The sequence below is a fragment of the Peromyscus leucopus genome, chromosome 1 (genome assembly GCF_004664715.2).
Source record: "Peromyscus leucopus breed LL Stock chromosome 1, UCI_PerLeu_2.1, whole genome shotgun sequence".
Taxonomy (NCBI): Eukaryota; Metazoa; Chordata; class Mammalia; order Rodentia; family Cricetidae; genus Peromyscus; species Peromyscus leucopus.
The window spans coordinates 169,123,578-169,143,267 of NC_051063.1; the positions used below are offsets into that span (position 1 = coordinate 169,123,578).

A 19,690-nucleotide genomic window follows, 5' to 3' on the forward strand; every position below is an offset into this window, starting at 1 on the left:
CATTAGTATCACATCCATCTGTCCTTCACACCCAGATACTTTGTATCTATGTGAACTATTTCTAGTATCACATATTTTAGTTCTAATATTTTCGGTTAAATTTCCATTTTGAAATGTATCATTGGATCTTTAACTTGTTATCCTCATCCTTATCCCTGAACATGTCTATACCACTCTTCTGGATCTTTAGCAAACACACTCTCCATCTCTGTGTCTTCATCATGTTGACCTCCTGCACATATACATGGGACTCAACCCAGTTTTTCCGAAGTTCCACCAGCAGATCCAGAGGTTCCACCTTGATTTCAGCTTTCATGCTCCATTTTTGGTACAAAGTCCTTTGTGGTGGAAGACAGAATCCCTTGAGGAAGCTCCAAGTTGTTTGGCCACAAAAAAATAATAACAATTAAAGGCCGGGTAGTGGTGGGGCATGCCTTTAATCCCAGCACTCGGGAGGCAGAGCCAGGCAGATCTCTGTGAGTTTGAGGCCAGCCTGGACTACCAAGTGAGTTCCAGGAACGGCGCAAAGCTACACAGAGAAACACTGTCTCGAAAAACCAAAAAATAAATAAATAAATAAATAAATAAATAAATAAATAAATAAATAAATAAATAAAAATAACAATTAAAATCATACCTACTGGTGGTGGTGGTGGCGCATGCCTTTAATCCCAGCACTTGGGAGGCAAGAGGCAGGCGGATCTCTGTGAGTTCAAGGCCAGCCTGGTCTACAGAGGGAGATCCAGGAAAGGTGCAAAGCTACACAGAGAAACCCTGTCTCAAAAAACCAAAAAATAAAATAAAACAAAATCATACCTAAGAATGGGCTTGGGTGGGATCTTCCCTCTATCTATCTTCAGGACCATTTCCCATTCACCACTTCCTGGAAGATGGATCAATGATAGCAATGAGCCCTTGGCCAGGGAAAGCCTCAGCCTGATCCACTAGGGCCTCCCATATTGCTTCATATCCAAGCAGGACTAGAACAGGCTGAGACCCATGTACGCTGTGACAGTATCTCCATATTCCCCTCCTGGATACAAGGCAGAGCCCAGACTTCACAAGTTGACCCTGGTGATGGGTCCTTCCTCTCTGGATCATACTAAAACCCAAGCTGCTGGGCTTGCTCTGAGAGATTTCTTATCAAATTCTTAGTACCAGGAAGACCCACCCTAATCAGGACCACACCTTCTGCTGGCAGAACACAGGAAAGAAGGTAATTATGCTTTTGGGTGAGAAGATCATGAGAAAAGTCCATGAAGGTTTGTGACTGTGGCCTGCAAAGCACAGGAATGTAGATAATATTGTGTGAAGTAAAAGACACCAGACACCAAAGATCACACACTATGTGATTTTGTTTACATGAACCATACATATTAGGCAAGTCTATAGAGACAGAATTCAGACCATATACAGAGGCCATCACCATAGACCATGGAGACTGTGGCTGTTGGGAGTGATTCAGCATGAAATGTGGCCTCCTGAAGTCTCTCTGTTCACTTATCAAGAAAGGCAACTGATTGATTTCTCCAGTGCCATTCACAGGGCAGAAGAACACACCTCCAGCTTTGCAGAAGCTGCAGAAAGGAGAAATGAAGTGAGCAGTGACCGAGGGCCTGGACTCCAGCAGGTCTCTCAGAGGCAGAAAGATGAGGCCATTCTCAACAGGAGTGAGGACACCTGGCCACCTCAGCCCATTTAGCAGGCCAAGAAGCAGATCTGGTATGTTGGGGGCACTTTGCCAAAGCCAGTCTCCTTGGGACTGATGTCAATGTCCTCAGGAGCCACGGGACTGGACACGGAGAAGTTCTGGAGGATGGTGGTGAAGAAAAGGAACAATTCGTTGCGGGCAATGCCTTCACCAAGACAAATGCGCTTTCCTGTGGGCACAGAGGATGAGCCATGTCAACGCCAGGACAGTATACAACCTTCGAACTTTCTCATCCTTACACCCAGACAACTCGACCCATTGCAAAGAATGAAAATGAGTTTGACCCTCAACCTGCAATTTAAAAACGCTAAGAGATTCCCAAAACCTTAAAGAATTGATGCAACTTCTTAGCACGGAAAGTAGCCTGCTATCAACTCTGAAGACATGAGTTCAATCTCCTAAACCCACATACTGGAAAGAGACAACCAACCCCCAAAGTCTGTCCTTTGACATAAACACACACACACACACCATAGCACACATGTATATGCATGCAAACACACACAATAAATTAGTCATAAAATTCAGGACAGACTGTTGGTGGGTGTCTCATGGTCACTTCTGACAGAGTTCTAGCTTTTGTTGGATTATCAGAGTCCTTTGTTCCAGAACTATAAGAATGGATTATCAGAGTCCTTTGTTCCAGAACTGTACAAATGCACTTAGATTAGAAACAAAGTGTGTATGTGTACATATGATTAATGCAACATCTTTAGTGTTCCCTCCTTTCTCATGTGAGGGATTGGTACCCATGTCATTGGCTGCCCTGAGGGTGAAGGTACTGTTTACAAAGACTCTTAGATAACAACTGGATGGTATTAAGGGTCCTATATGAGCCAGACATGGAGGCACATGCCTGGAAGTACAGCACTTGGAAGACTGAAGCAGGAAGTTGATAGACTACAGAGCATGACCTCTCTGTCTCTCCCCTTTCTCTGTCCCCTCTGTCACTCATCCTCTCCTACACCTTTTTCTCTTTCTCTCTGACTCCTTTGTTTCTCCTGCTTGTGATCAATGAACTTCAACAAGTTCCTGAACACAATTGTTCACACAGTTGACAATGTGAAGGGGCACATGATAAGGGCCTATGGCACCCACAGGATTCTCAGAGACATAAGGAGCCTTGTTGGTTTGTCACATGGTCATGGAGCACCACATAGCAATGGGACCCTGAAAGACCAGGCAGAGGCTCACCTCCTGCCCTGTACCTCAGAGATTCTTAATCTGCACCTGACCACCTCAGGCCTCCAGGTGGAGGAGGGATCTCCCAGCAATCTCTGTGCCCTACAGTTGTTGGGAAAACGTGCCTGTGTAGGGGTGTCTAGGGAAAGCACTCTATCCCCTTGAGTGTCCCTTTTCCTGAACTTAAGTAACATGAGCTTAGAAATTCATGGGGTATCTATCTCTCTGAGACAGTTCTCCTAGAACTCATTTTATGACCCAGATTTTTCCAGAGCAGCTTTTAAAGGTTGATCTCACTCTCAACACAAGGTCCCCATGCCTGGAGCAGGCGATTCAGACACCATTCATGTCTCTTTGGTTCTAATATCCTTTTGGCTTGCTTGTTTGCTCACTCTCTAGCTTGCTTGCTTGCTTGCTTGTATCCCAGAGCAGGCTCCCTGAACCTGTGTCTGTACCGACCATCACTATATGTCTTATTATCTATTCTCTTCGGCTTGCTTTTTCTAAACTTCCTAGCCAACATCACTTGGACATTCAACACTAGACAATTATTAGCTGAGACATGGCTCAGTGAAAAACATTTGTCTGAAATCCCTCAGTGAGAGAATGAAAACAGAGAGGAGGAATAGCAGGAGAACATCTTCTAGAATGCACCAAGAGGCTAGAGGTAGGGGCTTTTTTGAAAACAATATGCTTAACACACACACAGCCCTGGCTTCCATTTCTATCATGAGGACATGGTGGAAGGCACAACAAAAGGCTAAGGAATTGTTTCTAGAATGCCCCTTTCTCCAAAAGACAAAAACCTGAACACAAATTTTCCATGTTTACATCCTGTAGAGTCCATAAAACTGAATTAAATTTGGCTGGAGGCAGCTTCTGTATGTAACAAAACAACCAAACACAATAGGCAACCAAACAACTTGAGACTGTATTATTCCAATGAAGAAGTCTCAGTCTCTCATAGCAGTTGACCAACCCCAGGCTGCCAACTACCCCAGTATAGCCAAGTAAGGTAAAAGCAGAGCTGGCAACATTCAGGCTGTGTGTCCATGAACAGCTCCCTATTGTCTATAGACAACCTGGGCTGACACTTAAGAGTGCTGTAACCCTGAACTTTCTCTGGTTCAGGATATTATCCATCATGGATAGGATTTTTTTTTTTTTTTTTTTTTTGCTGTAGTAATTTAGATTTCTCTTACAATTTACCAAGCAAGAGTATTTACTACACACATAGACAAGCATGTCAAGACATGCCCCATCTCCCCAGTGCTCACAGCTAAACTCAATGCCTCCCTGGCCATCAAGACCCTACACAGTTAGTTCATGGCAGTGTTCATAGAAGATGTCAGTTGTTCTTGCTGTTGTTTCTTAAGAAAATGCATTTGCTCAGGTTTAGAGGCTTTTAAATAATTCCCCAAAGTCCTGATGGCCAGAATGCTCCTTTAGTTCAAGAGTACTCTTATGGAACTGTAGCCAGGGTGAATGAAATGGTGCAGGCAAAGCAGCTGGAATAAATCAGTAATCAGGGACCTAGACCTGTCTGTATCCTGGAGGATGAGCCTGCCCTCTAGTGTCTGGGAAAGGAAGCACAAGTGGTTCTCACCTGTAGAGAAGGGCATAAAAGCTTCATTTTTCTTCAGTGCCCCATTGGCATCCAGGAAGTGGTCAGGATTGAAGGTGTCTGGTTGTTCAAAGTACTGTGGGTCATGGAGAGCTGCACTCAGGATGGGGTACACTTCAGTGTTCTAGGAGACATTATGAGACACAAAGATATTAGCATACCCTGAGTCCCATCTGCAAACAGTCAGTCCCTAAGAAACACAAAATATAGGAAACCACAAACAGGCTGAGGTTTGTGATAAGGAGAGTGGAGGATGGACATGGAGTAGAGACGTGGAATAGCAGCTGATCTCACCTTGGGGAGCAGGTACCCACGGAACAAAGTGTCTTTGGTGACTTTGTGTGGTACACCAATCGGGGCGATATCTGAAAATCTCTGAATCTCATGGATGACAGCCTCAGTGTAAGGCATTTTGGTGCGGTCATCAAGGGTTGGTAGGCGGTGTGAGCCAATCACCTGATCGATCTCCTTTTGGATTTTCTCTGCACAGAAAAGGGAGAGAACAGACAGTGCCCTCCCTCCTTTCATGGAGGCAATGCACAGTGACCCTCTTTTCTGCCAGCTAATAGCCTAGGAAAAATGCAGAGCAAGTAGACTCTGCTGAGAAAGACACAGTGCACTCTTGGGCATGCACATCTGTGTTCTTCTCAGGCACCTGTCTCTCCAGCCACACTTAGATCTATAGGAAAGTCTCTCTCAAAAGCTCCAACCTTGCTTGTAAATAGAAAACTGAAAACCTACAGCAAAGGGATATTTTTAATCTATCCATCTGGAGTGATGACTGGAGAAGGAGATGGTAAGAATTTTCTCCATTTGAAACATAATGCTATAATTTGTACACACACACAAATATACAAACACACCAAGAGTGACAGGCAGACAGACATCTTTGCATGGAATTTATGTTTAAAAATCCAGTGGGCTGGAGAAATAGTTCAGTGGTTAATAGTACTGAATACTACTCTTGCAGAGGTTCCAGGTTCAATTACTAGCACCCACAGGTTGACTCACACTGTCTGTGACTTCAAGTCCAGGGAATCCAACACCATCGCACAGACATATATGCAGGAAAACAACAATGTACATTAATAAAATAAATTTAAAAATCCAGGCTAAGAATCTGCAGCTATATCCTCAGAAATAAAAGGAAGTAAATTAATCTTTGTATAATTGAATACAAAATATGAATACATGAGTGAACACATTGGCAGATAAAATGGCTCAACCAGTAAGTGCACTTGACTTGCATCCTGACAGACTGACTTTGATATACAGAACCCATGTGAAGGTGTAGGAGAGGCCCAGCTATGTAGAGCTGTCCTTTCGCCTCTGCACATGAGCTGCTTCATGCATACTCACAGTAAGAGCAAATCACTTTTTTATTTTTAGAATGTGAGTGTGAAAGTCAACAAAGCAATGAATAAGTCAGTTAATAGAAGTAAAGGCTGCTGAACAAATGAAATGAGCAAACTAAAACCTGGATATATGTATTCTTCTTTTACTTGTTATATTAAACAATTAATGAATCAATAAATGGTACCTACATAAATAAATCAATACACACAACCAGACAATAATCAAGCAAATGTAGATTCAACAAAGGAATATGTGAGTGAGTGAATGAATGAATGAATGAATGAATGAATGAGTAAATATAGGAATAAATATGTAGGTCTAACATGAATTGCTAAATGGTCTTATTAATTAAAATAAAAAAACAGAACCAGATATTGGGATGAAAGCTGAAAGATCATAGAAACAGAACAAGCCACAGCCAACCTCACCTTGTGAACTCCTCAGCTGATCCTGTTTTCACAAATCCTCAGACTGAAAGCCTCAGTCCTTATCCCTGAGGGTCTCAGTTGAACTGCTGCTTAGGTCCTGTCTCCTCACGCCTTATATACCATTCTCCACCCAGCCATGTCACTTCCTGGGATTAAAGGCCTGTGTGCTTTCCAAGCAAAGACATGAGATCTCAAGTGCTGGGATTAAAGGTGTGTGCCACCACTGCCTGACTCTTCTCCCTGTATGGCCTTGAACCCACAGAGATCCAGACAGATCTCTGCCTCCCAAGTGATAGGATTAAGTGTATGTGCCAACACTGTCTGGCCTCTATGTCTAATCTAATGGCTGGCTCTGTCCTGTGATCCCCAGATAAGTTTATTAGAGTACACAATATATCACCATAAGTAGGTGTATTGAATGATAATTAAATAACAGATAAATGAGTGAGACATTAAAAAGATACATGGAGGAAAGGCCAGTTGGAAGGTTTAAGGAATGAAAAGATTTGTATATGAATAAATGAATGACTCAGTGACAGGCATGAATAGGTATGCAGCTGGATGGATAGAAAAAAGGATAAATGGATGGGTGGATAATAGATGGATGGGTGAAGAGGTGGGTGGACAGGAAGATGAGTGAATGGATGGAAGTAAAGACAAAAGGGAAGGAGGAAGGAAGGATGGGTAGATAGTTGGATGGGTGGATGGATGGATGGAAAAGCCTTTAAGTGATAGCAGAAAATGGACCAGCTGAGTGTTCATTCACCCACAACAGTGCCCTAGTTTAGAAGTAGATCAAAGCCTTCAGAGCTCCTGATGTAAGAGGGCCGTGTATCTCTCATCCACACAAATCTCCACAGCCAAAAGAGTGCTAGAAGATCCCCGAACTGGCAGCCTGTGGCACACCTGCAACATGGGGATATTTGAGCATGAGCAGGAAGCCATAGCGGAGTGTGGTGCTGGTGGTCTCGGTGCCAGCAAAGAAGAGAGACACCACGGAGATCATGAGGTTCTGGAGATGGAACTCTGTATGCTGGTTGGACTTCTCCTGGTTCCAGAAGGGAGAGAAAAGGGAGGGTCAGGGGTGACTGGGTCCTTACAGGGAGATGCTCACACATGCTGGGAACTGTCCTTCTGTCTCACACTATGTGGACCACATGGCAGTTCTCATTCCTCTATAATGTCACTTGCTCTGTTTGTTCTGTCTCCTTCTCTCTCGACTTTGCTCTCTGGTAGTTTATCAAGTTTTGTCTCCCTGGCTCTCTCTTCCTCTGAGGTCTTTTCTGCTTTTTGTCCCTTGCTCTGTGTTTCTTCCACAGCCTTCTTTCTCCCTATTTCATTTTCTCCTCCCCTTCTCTAGTCTTCAATTTCTAGATTCTTCTGCATCTTCTCCACTCCATTTCCTATCTCTCCTCCATCCTCTGCCCTCTTTTCCTTTGCTCACATCCCCAGCCTTCACTCTCATCCATTACTTCTCTTATTCATGTAGGACTTACCTTCTCCATGCGTAGAAGGTAGGCATCAATGAAGTCTCTTGGATTGCTGGGGTCCAAGGTTGCCCTGTGCTTCTCCACACTCTGGCCAATGTAGTCGAGGACTTCCTGCATGTTTTTGAAGATTTGCTTGTGGACACCAGGAAAGTACTTCAGGAAGCCAGAGAAGAGCTCAAACACCTGCAAGAAAGGAGGACCCAGGAGGTCACCTGGAGCTAGCAGGACTCAGGAAATAGACAGTGCTCTAACTTAGTCACTCTTCTATTGCTATGAAGAGACATCACAACAAAGGTATTTCTTACAAAAAAAAAGGTATTTTTGAGGGCTTGTCTACCATTTCAGAAGGTTAGTCCATTATCATCATGGCAGCAAACATGGCAGCATGCAAACAGGCATGTGCCTGAGAGCTGACATCATGATATACAGGCAGGCAGGCAGAACTAGAGGGAACACTGGGTCTTGGATAGGATTTGGAATCCTCAAAGTTCACCTCAAGCAACACATCTCCTCCAAAGAGGTCCCAGATCCTAATCCTTCCAAACAGCTCTTCAACTGTCACTCAAGCATGCAAAGACACTAGTCTATGTGGGCCAATCTCATTCAAACCAACATGTTTCTAGGTCCCCAGTTTCCATGAGGAAACATGCAAAACACACACACACACACACACACACACACACACACACACACACACACACACCTCATATGTGTATCCTTTTGAACTTTAACTCTAAATCTGTCTCTAACCTTTGCTGGTAGTCTATAGGTATGTCAGAGCAATAGCAGATGGCAATTAATATTCAAGATGTCAGCCCTTCAGAAGTTCAATTCTCTGATGGGATTGTCTCACTCAAGCAAGGCTTGAAAGAAAACAGACTCCATAATGGATTTTGCTTCTGTTGTGTCCCTGCATGCTTGCTGCTGCTGTGTATATGGTGCTGTGAGTCATCCACTGCCTATATTGTAATATGCTCATCTCATGAATATTTTGCCCCTACTGGGCAAATTAATATCTGTGTATTGTCAGGAAGAAGATTTCTTCTTAAGCTGTATAATTTTGGTGAATAGAAATAATACTAGGATATTTTTCATAACTAGGTCTACTGTTCCATGAGGACTGTCATATACTTAGGATCTATTTTATATCATAGCTCAGGCTGACAAAGGAAAACTGTTGTATTTCCAGTTACTAAGACAGCTGAATACTATCAGCTGGTTTTAGGCTTCAAAGTAACTTCAAATTAGACCAGGTGCCTTGCTAATGGGTTTTAAGATAAACATTTCCCAGGGAAAGCAGTCTAATTCTCAAGGACAAAATAGCAGCTGTCTGATTTGTTGAACCAAAGTTATAGGTATGAAGCAACCTAATTACTATGCTAGTCTCTCTTGCTAAGTCTGGCTGATAACATAGGCCAGTGATTAACTCTCTGCACAAATTCTTAACCTCAGTTGTATGATAGAGGCATACACCTGAAAACTCAAAGTTCAGCCAACTAACTGTTTTTATGTTGAGTCCTAAGATTCCACAGTTGAAAAAGAGTTACAAGTTTCCTTTTTTATGGTCTACAGTTACAAGCAGGACTGAAAATAATATATTTTGAGAATTAAAACGCATTTAATGTCACTGTGACTTGGAAAATATCAAGTAGGATTACATTAGGAGATTCGAGAAAAACCTGAGTTCCAACCAAAGCATTTAGTACAGAGAATTCAAGAAAGCCTAACATTCCTCCCAATCACAAAATGTTAGTTTAAAATGTTTAGGGCTGGAGAGATGGCTCAGCGGTTAAGAGCACTGACTGCTCTTCCAGAGGTCCTGAGTTCAATTCCCAGCAACCACATGGTGGCTCACAACCATCTCTAACAAGATCTGGCACCCTCTTCAGAATAAAAAAAAAATGTTTATTACACTCAGAAATATGGGATAGTTGATGATTTCTTATTTTTCTTAGACTCCTCAATAGTTTAGGTTTATAACTGTTCTAAAATCTTTTATAAGTCTATCTCTCTAACTAGATAACAATGACCAGTTCTTTCTTTACATGGCAGCTGCAGATTACAACCACACCAATTAGAAAGCTAACATTTATTACAAACGTGGTGTTGTAGGGAGGAATCTGTTTCTTATCAAGTGAAATGTGACCTTCAAATGTACCTTTTATTTTGCCTGAAGGATTTATGTTGGTATATATAGCTATCTGTAACAAAGAATGAAAGCTAAAACATAAGAGAAAAAGAAAGTAACCTTTAACATGTGTGTCAGTTTTTCTGCCAATCCTTAAAAATCCCTCAGATAAAAAAAGTGATCGCTTCACACCTCCATGGATTCCTTGAAAGCACTGTGTCCAGCCTTGGAGCAGGTTCTCCAAGGCTGTAATAAACCTTTCCCTTCTGTCTCCCTTTTCCTCTCCTCTGCTCTCTCTCCCAATACCCTGTGCTGAATTGTCATTGTTTGTTTTAATCTGGGAGTTTGGCTTTACGGACACAAGGTCTCATGCATGCCAGACTGGCCTTAAACTCAATATGCAGCTAAAGATCACCCTGAATTTCTCATCCCCCTGCCTTCACATGCAGGAATTGCATGAGTTCTGTACCACGACACCCAGAATATACAGCCTGGGCCCCAGGCATGAAAACCAAGTCCTCTGTGCTCTGAGCTACAGCTGCATCACCAACATCACCATTTTCTGCATGTGTGTATGGCTCTGTATTTCTACATTCAGGTCTCTGCCCTGCTCCCCATCCTTCTCTTTGTCCTGCTTTCAAACTCCTCACCTCTCCATGCTGTCTCTACTTTTCTTCCAGCCCCAAGACACTCCCTTCTTCACCCACAGAGCAGTGTCTTCTTTCCTTTGCCCTGGATACTCTTCTCTTCCCACCACTGACCTGGCTGGAGAATGAGCTGTAGAGCAAGAAGGTCTGATAGATCAGGTCCAGGAGGCGCAGGAACTGGCGGTCTTTGTAGTCAAAGCGCTCTCCAAAGACAATGGAGCAGATGATGTTGGCTGTGATGCTCTGGAAGAGGAAGGTGGGGTCCATGGGGGATCCTGGAGAATGAGGATGCAGGACAAGAGGCAGGGGATAAAAAACCATGGAACACTTGGCTTCATCCCCATCATGTGAGGCTGCCTCCACCACTCACTAATCAAAGTACAACAACAGTGGCTACCACATTTGCATATGATGCACATATGAGTCTAGGCCCTTCACTTAGAATTGCATGCATCCTTTTATTCAACTTCCCTCAATACTGCACAGAAAATGGGATACTATTCATATACACAAAAAGGGAGGTTACCTTCACTAAGGCAACTCAGCTAACTATGGTTGGGACTAGGATACTAGGGTGGAGAGAAGAGTGTATATATTCAGCCTCCAACCTGCACCTCCTCCAGGACAACATTCTGACTCTGAGCTGATAGCTAACTCCCACTGGATGGAATGGTGCAGAGAAGGATTCAGGGAATGCCTGTGTGAATTTACAGGCCCTGCACTCTGCATGCCAATCTGCCATCCCTTCTCTGACTTCTGGGCTCTGTTGTGTTCCAAAAGCCATCAGCACCTGCTCCCTGCCACCTTTGTATGTCAGGTTCTGTCATGGACCCTGGTGATGAGAGGGCTGTTGTTCATCCAACAATATTGAGCCACCATTGCCCCTCACCCTGGGCTGGATTGACTTTGGTCTCTGATCCCATGTATATCTGCTGGTGGCTGTGTCAGAGGAGCAACAGGTGGCAATTGGAGTCCAAGGTGTCAGCCCACCAGGAGGAAACTCTCTGATGGGTCAATCTCAGTTTGGCAAGGCCACAAGACCCAGGACCCCAGAATGTCTTTTGATTCTGCTGTGCCTTTACATGTTTCTATGGCCATCTTCCTCTGGGATCTCGCATGGTGTTAATGGATGGGGGGAGACATCCCTGCCTGTGGTGCAGTGTGTTTATTTCATGGGAACCATTCTCATGGGCAATTTTATCTGTGGATTGTCATGAAAATGATTCCTACCTAAATTGTACTGCCAAGTTGATGATAATAATGATAGTTTATACAGAGTTTTGATGAATAAAAGTAAATACAAGGAAATGTTACACAGTTAGGGCCTATGAGTTTTACAGCTAATGCCTATCAGTTTCACCCGAGGAGCTGTTTTAGATCACAGTTCAGGATAATGATTAAGGGAAACGATTGAGTCCCCAGGATCCAGGCAGGCTCTAATTTTTTTAATGCTGAAAGATGCTGTCACAGTTTTCTGTTTGCACCATTAGCTCAAACAAAGCTTCAAAATAATTTTGGTTAGACCATATGCTCCGAGAATAGCTTTAAGACAAAGAACCACAGAAAACAATCTGAAGTTCACAAGGACACACAGCCGAGTTATAGATTCATTAGGATAGGGTCAAAAATACAGAGCAGCCTGACTGTTGTTACCTGAAGTACTTTGCATGGAAGGTCTGGTTGGTGATCAAAGGTGATGATTAATTCCTTTCACCCACTCCTGCCCTCAATTTTCTGATATAGAAACTATTGATAAATGAGTATGTACCCTGAGGATTCAAAGTTCACCTGACTGACTGGCTTTTATGTATGAAAGTTTCTGTTTGCAACTCTTTTAAATTCCTTATAAGATTACCTTTCAGAATAGATAATAAAGTGGTTGATAATTTCTTTGTAACAGCAATATGCAGCCTGTCAACAAAAGAGTTGGATGAGAACAAATGGTCCTTGTTTTCTCATATTCTATTAATCTGTAACAAGTTGCTAAGATGTTACAATGTATGTGGGTTATTATGTTAACTCTGTTTTTAATCATGTAAGGGAGTTGAAAACATGTTTTTAACCTATATTCATTATAATTATTCACTTAAAATTTGAATGTAACCACATTGTGAAGCTTGTATGGCTTAAAAGACTTTGTTGGGAAATATAAGCTGTAGAGGCAAAAAGAAGAAGTAGAAGAACAAGGAGCGGGAGGAGGAAAAGGAGCAGGAGGAGGAGAAGGTAGAGGAGGAGCATGAGGAGGAAGAGAAGGAAAAGGAGGAGAAGGAGGAGAAGATGAAGAGGAGGAGAGGGATAAGGAGGAGGAGGTGGAAGAGGAGGAAAAGATGAAGAAGAGGAGGAGCAGGTGGAAGAGGAAGAGGAGAAGGAAGAGGAAGAGGAGAGGAAGGAGGAGGAGGAAGAAGAGAAGGAGGGGGAGGAAGAAGAATAAGAGAAGGAGGAGGAGGAGCAGAAGGGGGAGGAAAGGAAACCATCAAGAATGTGTATGAGGCCAGGCAGTGGGGGCACACCCCTTTAGTCCCATCACTGGTGAGGCAGAGGCAGGTGCATCTCTGAGTTCAAGGCCAGCCTGGGCTACAGAGTGAGATCCAGGACAAGCTCCAAAGCTACATAGAGAAACCCTGTCTCCAAAAAATTGGTGTGAGAGTCTTTTTTCCTAAGCCCCTCAGATAAAAAAAAGTCCAGTGTGCTGACGCTGTGGATTTCCATTTGAGTCTGAAGCTGCCTGGAGCCTGGTCCTCCAGACAGCTATATAGATCCTTCCCTGGGGCTCATTACCTTCACTCTCAGCCTGAGCACTCACTTCTCTTCCTCTGGGTCCCTCCATCTCTGACTGCCTTCTCCAGTCATTCTTCCCAGCCTCTGCACCTTTCTTCCCTCCAGCCTCTGCACTGACCTCTCAGATCTCCTGAGAAAGGTCAATAGAGACGGCAAATGTCCCGTGTACAGAAATGGAGGTGCAAACACAGTCATGTCACCAATACGCTCTTGATGTAAAGACCCCTCAAGTCCCCAGAAGTGCCTCTGAGTTCACCCAGAGTCAAACTCCCATCAGCCTCTGTGCTCACTGCTGCTCACCAGCACAACCACAAGGAAGAAAACACAGTTCCCTGCTTAGAACATGTCTGCAGTTCCTCCTGCCCCCTTCCCTCTCAGTTACCTAGGGTCTGCATTTGTCTTTGATAAGAACATGTTGGGTGACAGTGACAAGGCTGAGCCAAAGTGGCCTTGAACTCTATATGCAGTAGAAGATGGCCTTGGAAATCTCAGCCTCCTGCCTCCAGCCCTAGAGTGCTGGGATTATAAACGTGTAGGACCGTGCCCCATGTGTGTGGTGCTGGAAGCAACCTTCACTCAGCCAGTCCTATCAAAAAGAGAGCCTCGAAATATAGATGGGACCAGCCTTGAACTCCTGAGCATCTGGCCTCACTTTCTGAATTCTGATAGGACAAGTGTGCACCAGTCATACCCAACTGACAAACAAAATTAATTCACAGACTGATTTTCTGAAAATATGACAAATATGGTCAGTACGTGTTTCTGAGTTACTTTGGACACATTTCTTCCCTGCCCTTGTATTTCTCTCTCTTTCCACCTCTGTCCATATCTTATCCTCCCCATAGTGTGTGTGTGTGTGTGTGTGTGTGTGTGTGTGTGTGTGTGTTAGTCTGTTTGCCTTGTTATCTACCCTCAACTGTCTGTTTCTCTTTCCATGACTGTGCACTCAGATCCCTGTATCACCATCTTCTTTTATGCCCATTCTCAGAGACTCACCCTGGGATTTCTGCAGCTCCTCCACCAGACATTGGGCCTCCTCCTTTATCCGCTCCTCCACACTCCGCTTCCCCATCCCAAAGTCCTTCATGGTGGCCACAGAGAATCGCCTAAGGACCTTCCAGCGTTCCCCATTGGAAAAGGCCATACCTAAGAAAGTAGGGGATGTATGGGTAGGTTACACTGGAAGGTCAGAGAACCTGAGTCCTTTCACACAGCTCAGATTCCACCTTCCTGGACCACATCCTCCATGCCACACTGTCCCATATCTCACCATATCCCTGTAGAAATGGCTCAACTACAGCAACTGTCCCCCGGCCAGAGAAAGCCTCAGCTTGGTCCACCAGAGCCTCCCTTATGGCCTCTGTCCCACACAGCATGACTACAGGCCTGGGTCCCAGGTGCACTGTGAACACATCTCCATATTTTTCTCGAAACTGCCAAGCATAAGGGCATAAGGGCTGTGGTTAGTCAGTGAAGATGATGTTGTTACACTTTGAAAACACATACAGAATGGTAAATAGAAACCTCTCATATGGCTACCCTTTCCCTTCTGTGAACCTAAGATAGAAGGCTTACTTCTACACATAGTCAGGGTCTGCATTGATTGGTTGGGCTTCCTGATCAGTACAGCAGTACTGTAGAGTAGGAACGAAGGGCAACATATGTTTATAATCAAGCAACATGGAGGTAGAAGCCAGAGAATCACTATTCATTCTTTGCTACACATCCATTTTGAAGCCAGACTCAGCTACATAAAATTCTGTCTCTAAAAAAATACATACAGTTATGGAGGTAGCTATGCATGTCGCTCCATGCCCACACCCTCCAGTCTGGCCAGCTGAACCATGCTATCTGTGACCCAGAGTCAACCTGCCCAATGCATTCTGACAACATCCAGAGGATGACTCTGACTCACCCACTGGGTTACAAGGGAAGGGAAAGTGATAGTCACCTGGTGGTGGACCTGAATGTGAGTCATGACTACAGCACACACAGTTGGAAAATACCTGACAATGCAACCATCTGGGCATCTACAGGGAATTGATCCCAGGAATGTCACAACCCTCAAGTGCTGAAAGGCCTTGGAGAGAATGGTTCAGTGTTTGCACATAACCCACCTCATCCTCTCACAACCTTTATCTCACTCTAGACTGCAATGGAGCTAATAGAAATGAAAGGCTATAAAAAACGGTCAGTGTCCAGTGTAGTTTAGGGAACAATGCTAAGGAAAATCTCTACACAAATTTGATATTGACATACTTATGTTTCTAGGATGGGTCACAACTTCGAAACTTAAGCAACAGTGAACTATCAATACACAGATCAGATTAAAGGTGTTATATGAAACTTGAAGGAGGATCATGAATTTGAGGTTAACTCTGGAAAAGTAGGATGACCTTGCCTCAGAAGCTAGATAAAAACAAATGACTACACCAATGACCCAGATGGGTGATCTATTAACAACTAAGAGGTAGCAGGAAGTTGCAATTGTTGCCATTAAATCAGCTCTCTAAATGGGAAGTGGGACCAAGTATTGTAGCTAGAGTTTTCCTGCCTGGCCCACAGTCAGGACAAATCTTTGTCACCCGCCAGTCCCACAGCCGCTCAGACCCAACCAAGTAAACGGAGAGACTTATATTACTTTCAAAATGTATGGCCGTGGCAGGATTCTTGCTAACTGTTCTTATATCTTAAATTAGTCCATTTCTATAAATCTATACCTTGCCATGGGGCTCGTGGCTTACCGGTACTTTCCATCTTCCTTGTCCTGGTGGCTGCTGCAGGCTGACTCCTGCCTTCCTGTTCTTTTATTTCTCCTCTCTGTTAGTCCTGCCTAAACTTCCTGCCTAGCCACGCCAATCAGGTTTTATTTATTGGCCAATCAGAGCAACTTGACATACAGACCATCCCCCAGCACAGCCAAGTGCAGACCATCTCAGACACCTGCACTCAGGCCCATGGTCCTAATCATCCTCTATGCGGACCTGCTGGGTAAAGCCACAAGGAACCCGAGAATGGGCTCCCACAGGACATACAGACATCCCACAGCAAAGTATGTTAACTTATTATTAACAAAAAAGTGGTAAGTGACACAAAAATCTTCCTTGTGAAGACTGGTAAAGATAATATAAGGGTCAGCTGCAAGGATGGTCCTTGGTTTTATAACTGATAAGCACTCCCTCCCTACCACACCTCCTGACTTGCCTCTCCTCCCCTCTGCTCCAGAACCTGGCAGGATTATCCCTTGTGCTGGTAGAAGCTAAATTTATCTGTTAATTGCTCTGACATCTTTCTCTCTTCTGGAAAAGAAGCACCAAACCTCACCTTTCACTCAGCGACTTCCTTCCTGAACCTACAGCTTGAAAGGACTCCCTTGTTGGTCCTGCTGAGTGATCTCCAGGAGCAATCATAGGGCTAGACCCATAGGGCACAGACACTGTGTATGTCTCACCAGCATGAAGGAGTTGAGGAGGCCTCTTCTGTCCAACTGTAGTAGGTTTCCCAAGAGGGGCAGAGGACGTGGTCCTGGTGGGAGGCGGCCATGGGCTTTTGGGTGTCCCTTGACCAGGAGCAGTAAGAAGCCCACAAGAATAGTGAGGAAGAGCAGGACACTGGCCTCCATTGTCCTGGTCTGACCACAATCCACTCCACTGCACACTCCAGCAGGACTTTTTATGCTGAACCTGCCTCTCTACCCAGTTACACAACTTCAGCTAATCCTGCCTCCTGTCAATCTTTGTCCAAGAATGGGAGCACCCATACTTCCTGCTTGGGCTGCCAGTGACATGCTCACTCCCTGTTCCATAGATGTTGTCAAGGACTTGAAACAGATACACAGGACTAAAGAACATTGGGAGTAACGCATATTGATTTCTTGGGGTGAGTGTGCATTTCTCAGCTCAGTTTTGTCTGTTTATTGATTTGGGCATGGACCTGTGTGTGCTACATATGTGAAGGGATATTTCTTATGTGAATGTTCATGTGTGTGCTTTTGTGTGTTACCCTAGGTGTGTGTGTGTGTGTGTGTGTGTGTTGTGTCTGTTTGTCTGTGTGTGTCCGTGAATATGTGTATTGGTTGATTTTTCAAGACAGGGTTTCTCTGTGTAGCTCTGGCTGTCCTGGAACTCACTTTGTAGACCAGGCTGGCCTCGAACTCACAGAGAACCTCCTATCTCTGCCTCCTGAATACTGAGATTAAAAGTGTGAGCCAACACATGTGGCTTACAATTACATTCTTGCACTGTGGGGCTCCTCTGTATGCTCTTACTTTCAGGTGTGACTTCAGTGACAGGGGTAGAGGTGCGTGTTACTGTGTGGATCTCTGTGTGTTTGTACATACACCAACCCCAGTGCCAATGTGATTTCTCCAAGGTCCCCTTTCAATCTCTGGCCTGTGACAGTCACAGATGGCAGAAAATGCAAAAGTAGGGAGACAAGAGACACAGTAGTGGTCAAGCTCGGCAGTCATGTAGAGAGAGAGGCTTCAGCCTGGCCGAGGAGCAGTTGGAGCCCCTGGGTTTCTGATGAGTGTGACTGGTGATCACCTCCTCCTGGCTGTCTCACGGGAAGTAGAGACCTCTGACCTTCCCACGGTTCCATCTCTTTCTAGCAGCGTCACTGTCCCCTGTAGACTCTGACCTCAGTATGCTGAGAATGTCTTACTCTGTTTTATAACAAGGCAAAATGACAGAGACTGGGAAGTGATAATTAGTAGACATTTTAAAGTTGTGCTTCTAGAAGCAGTTATTTCCAAGAACACCGCACTGGTGTCTGGTGAGGCATTTGCTGCTGCATTATAACATGACATGGGGCAATCAAGTGTGCCTAAGACTGACAGAGCTAAAAAGGAGACCGAACACTCCCACAGAGGACACACTCTATGACAGTGACACAATCCATTCACAGAGTGCCATGGTTAGAATGTGAGATTTCTCCCAGGACTCCACGTGTTTGAATGCTTGATCTCTAACTAATAGTATTTTTAGAACGTTCACAGTCATGGCAGAAAGATGTAGGTTCCTGAGAGGACCCTCCTCTCTCTCCTTCCCACCTGCCTCATACTCCCACAGCAAACCTAGAGGCCCAGCTGCCCTGCCTTCCTGCCTTGAAACTGACCCTAAGTAAATCTTCCTCACACTGGCTTCTGAGCAGGTATTTACCACAGTGACAAATGACTGGTGCAGGAGTGGGATTATTATGTGATTGCTCTCGCCATTTAGTTCCTTGTTTTAATTCTAGGTAGTTTGGGCCCCAGCTTTGACATGGGAAGGATCATAGATCAGTATCAAAAAAGAAATGCATGTGGGAGAGAGGGAGAGAGAGAGAGAGAGAGAGAGAGAGAGAGAGAGAGAGAGAGAGAGTATAAATGTCACCCAATCTAAATAACTTGCTACCACCACTCACAACCCTTTAAATTCTCTACAACTCCCAAAATATGACTATCAACTAAAGATCAACCGATCAAATAAGTAAGCTGGTAAGGAACATTCCACAACCAAACAACATAAAGGCAAAGCCTGAACCACATTTTAAGCAGAGTTTCACGCTGTCATTTTATTCTTTTTTACTTTTCATTTTGTGTGTATGAGTATTTCATCTGAACATACATATGTTTACTACATGCATGTCTGGTGCCCAAAAGGTGGAAGAGAACAGTATATGCTCTCAAATTAGAGATATAGATGACTGTGAGCCAACATGGAGGTGCTGGGAACTGAACCCAGGTCCTCTGCAAGAACAGCAAGTGCTCTTCACTGATGAACCACCTCTCAGTTCACATCTCATTCCTTTTTTTTTTCATTTTTTTATTAAGAAATTTTCTACTTACCCTACATACCACCCACAGATCCCACCTCCTTCCTCCTCCCACACCCCGGCTCTCCCTCCCAAGCTAACCCCCATCCCCACATCTTCCAAATCAAGGCCTCCTATGGGGAGTCAGCAGAGTCCAGTACACTGAGCACAGGCAGGTTCAAGACCCTCCACGATGCACCAAGGCCCTCTGGATAAGGGAGACAGTTGTCTAGCCCGAACTGTTTTGGGGGGCCACCCAGGCAGAGGAATTGGGATCCATCCACATCTCATTTCTTAATGCAGTTTAAATTTAAATAATGGCATTTAAATTTCAACTTCAACTTTACTGGGAATGTTCAACAATTAACACTCTCCTCCACCCTTAAAAATAACCCATCCTGCTCTCTCAAAGTGCATTCATTCTATCCCAATACCACAAACTTTAAAGTAAATTAAAGCTTTTCCCACAGTCCATCACTTATTTTACCATCTTTGTTACTCATTATTCAGTTGTAAACCACAAACGAGCATAAATGTGGAGAGCTAACATCTA

General features: G+C 44.2%; 1 protein-coding gene across 1 annotated transcript; it reads right to left on the reverse strand.

Annotated features, from left to right (window-relative positions):
• Positions 1–1,337: 1,337 nt before the first annotated feature.
• On the reverse strand, positions 1,338–17,008 carry LOC114685303 (cytochrome P450 2B1-like). Its single transcript, XM_028859891.2, has 9 exons — positions 16,796–17,008; positions 14,615–14,777; positions 14,341–14,490; positions 10,681–10,841; positions 7,798–7,974; positions 7,208–7,349; positions 4,812–4,999; positions 4,500–4,641; positions 1,338–1,880 (listed from the first exon to the last, which is right to left on the reverse strand). Exons 1-9 carry the CDS (start codon positions 16,964–16,966, stop codon positions 1,699–1,701), a joined length of 1,476 nt encoding a protein of 491 aa, XP_028715724.1. The 5' UTR covers positions 16,967–17,008; the 3' UTR covers positions 1,338–1,698.
• Between the last annotated feature and the right edge of the window lie 2,682 nt (positions 17,009–19,690).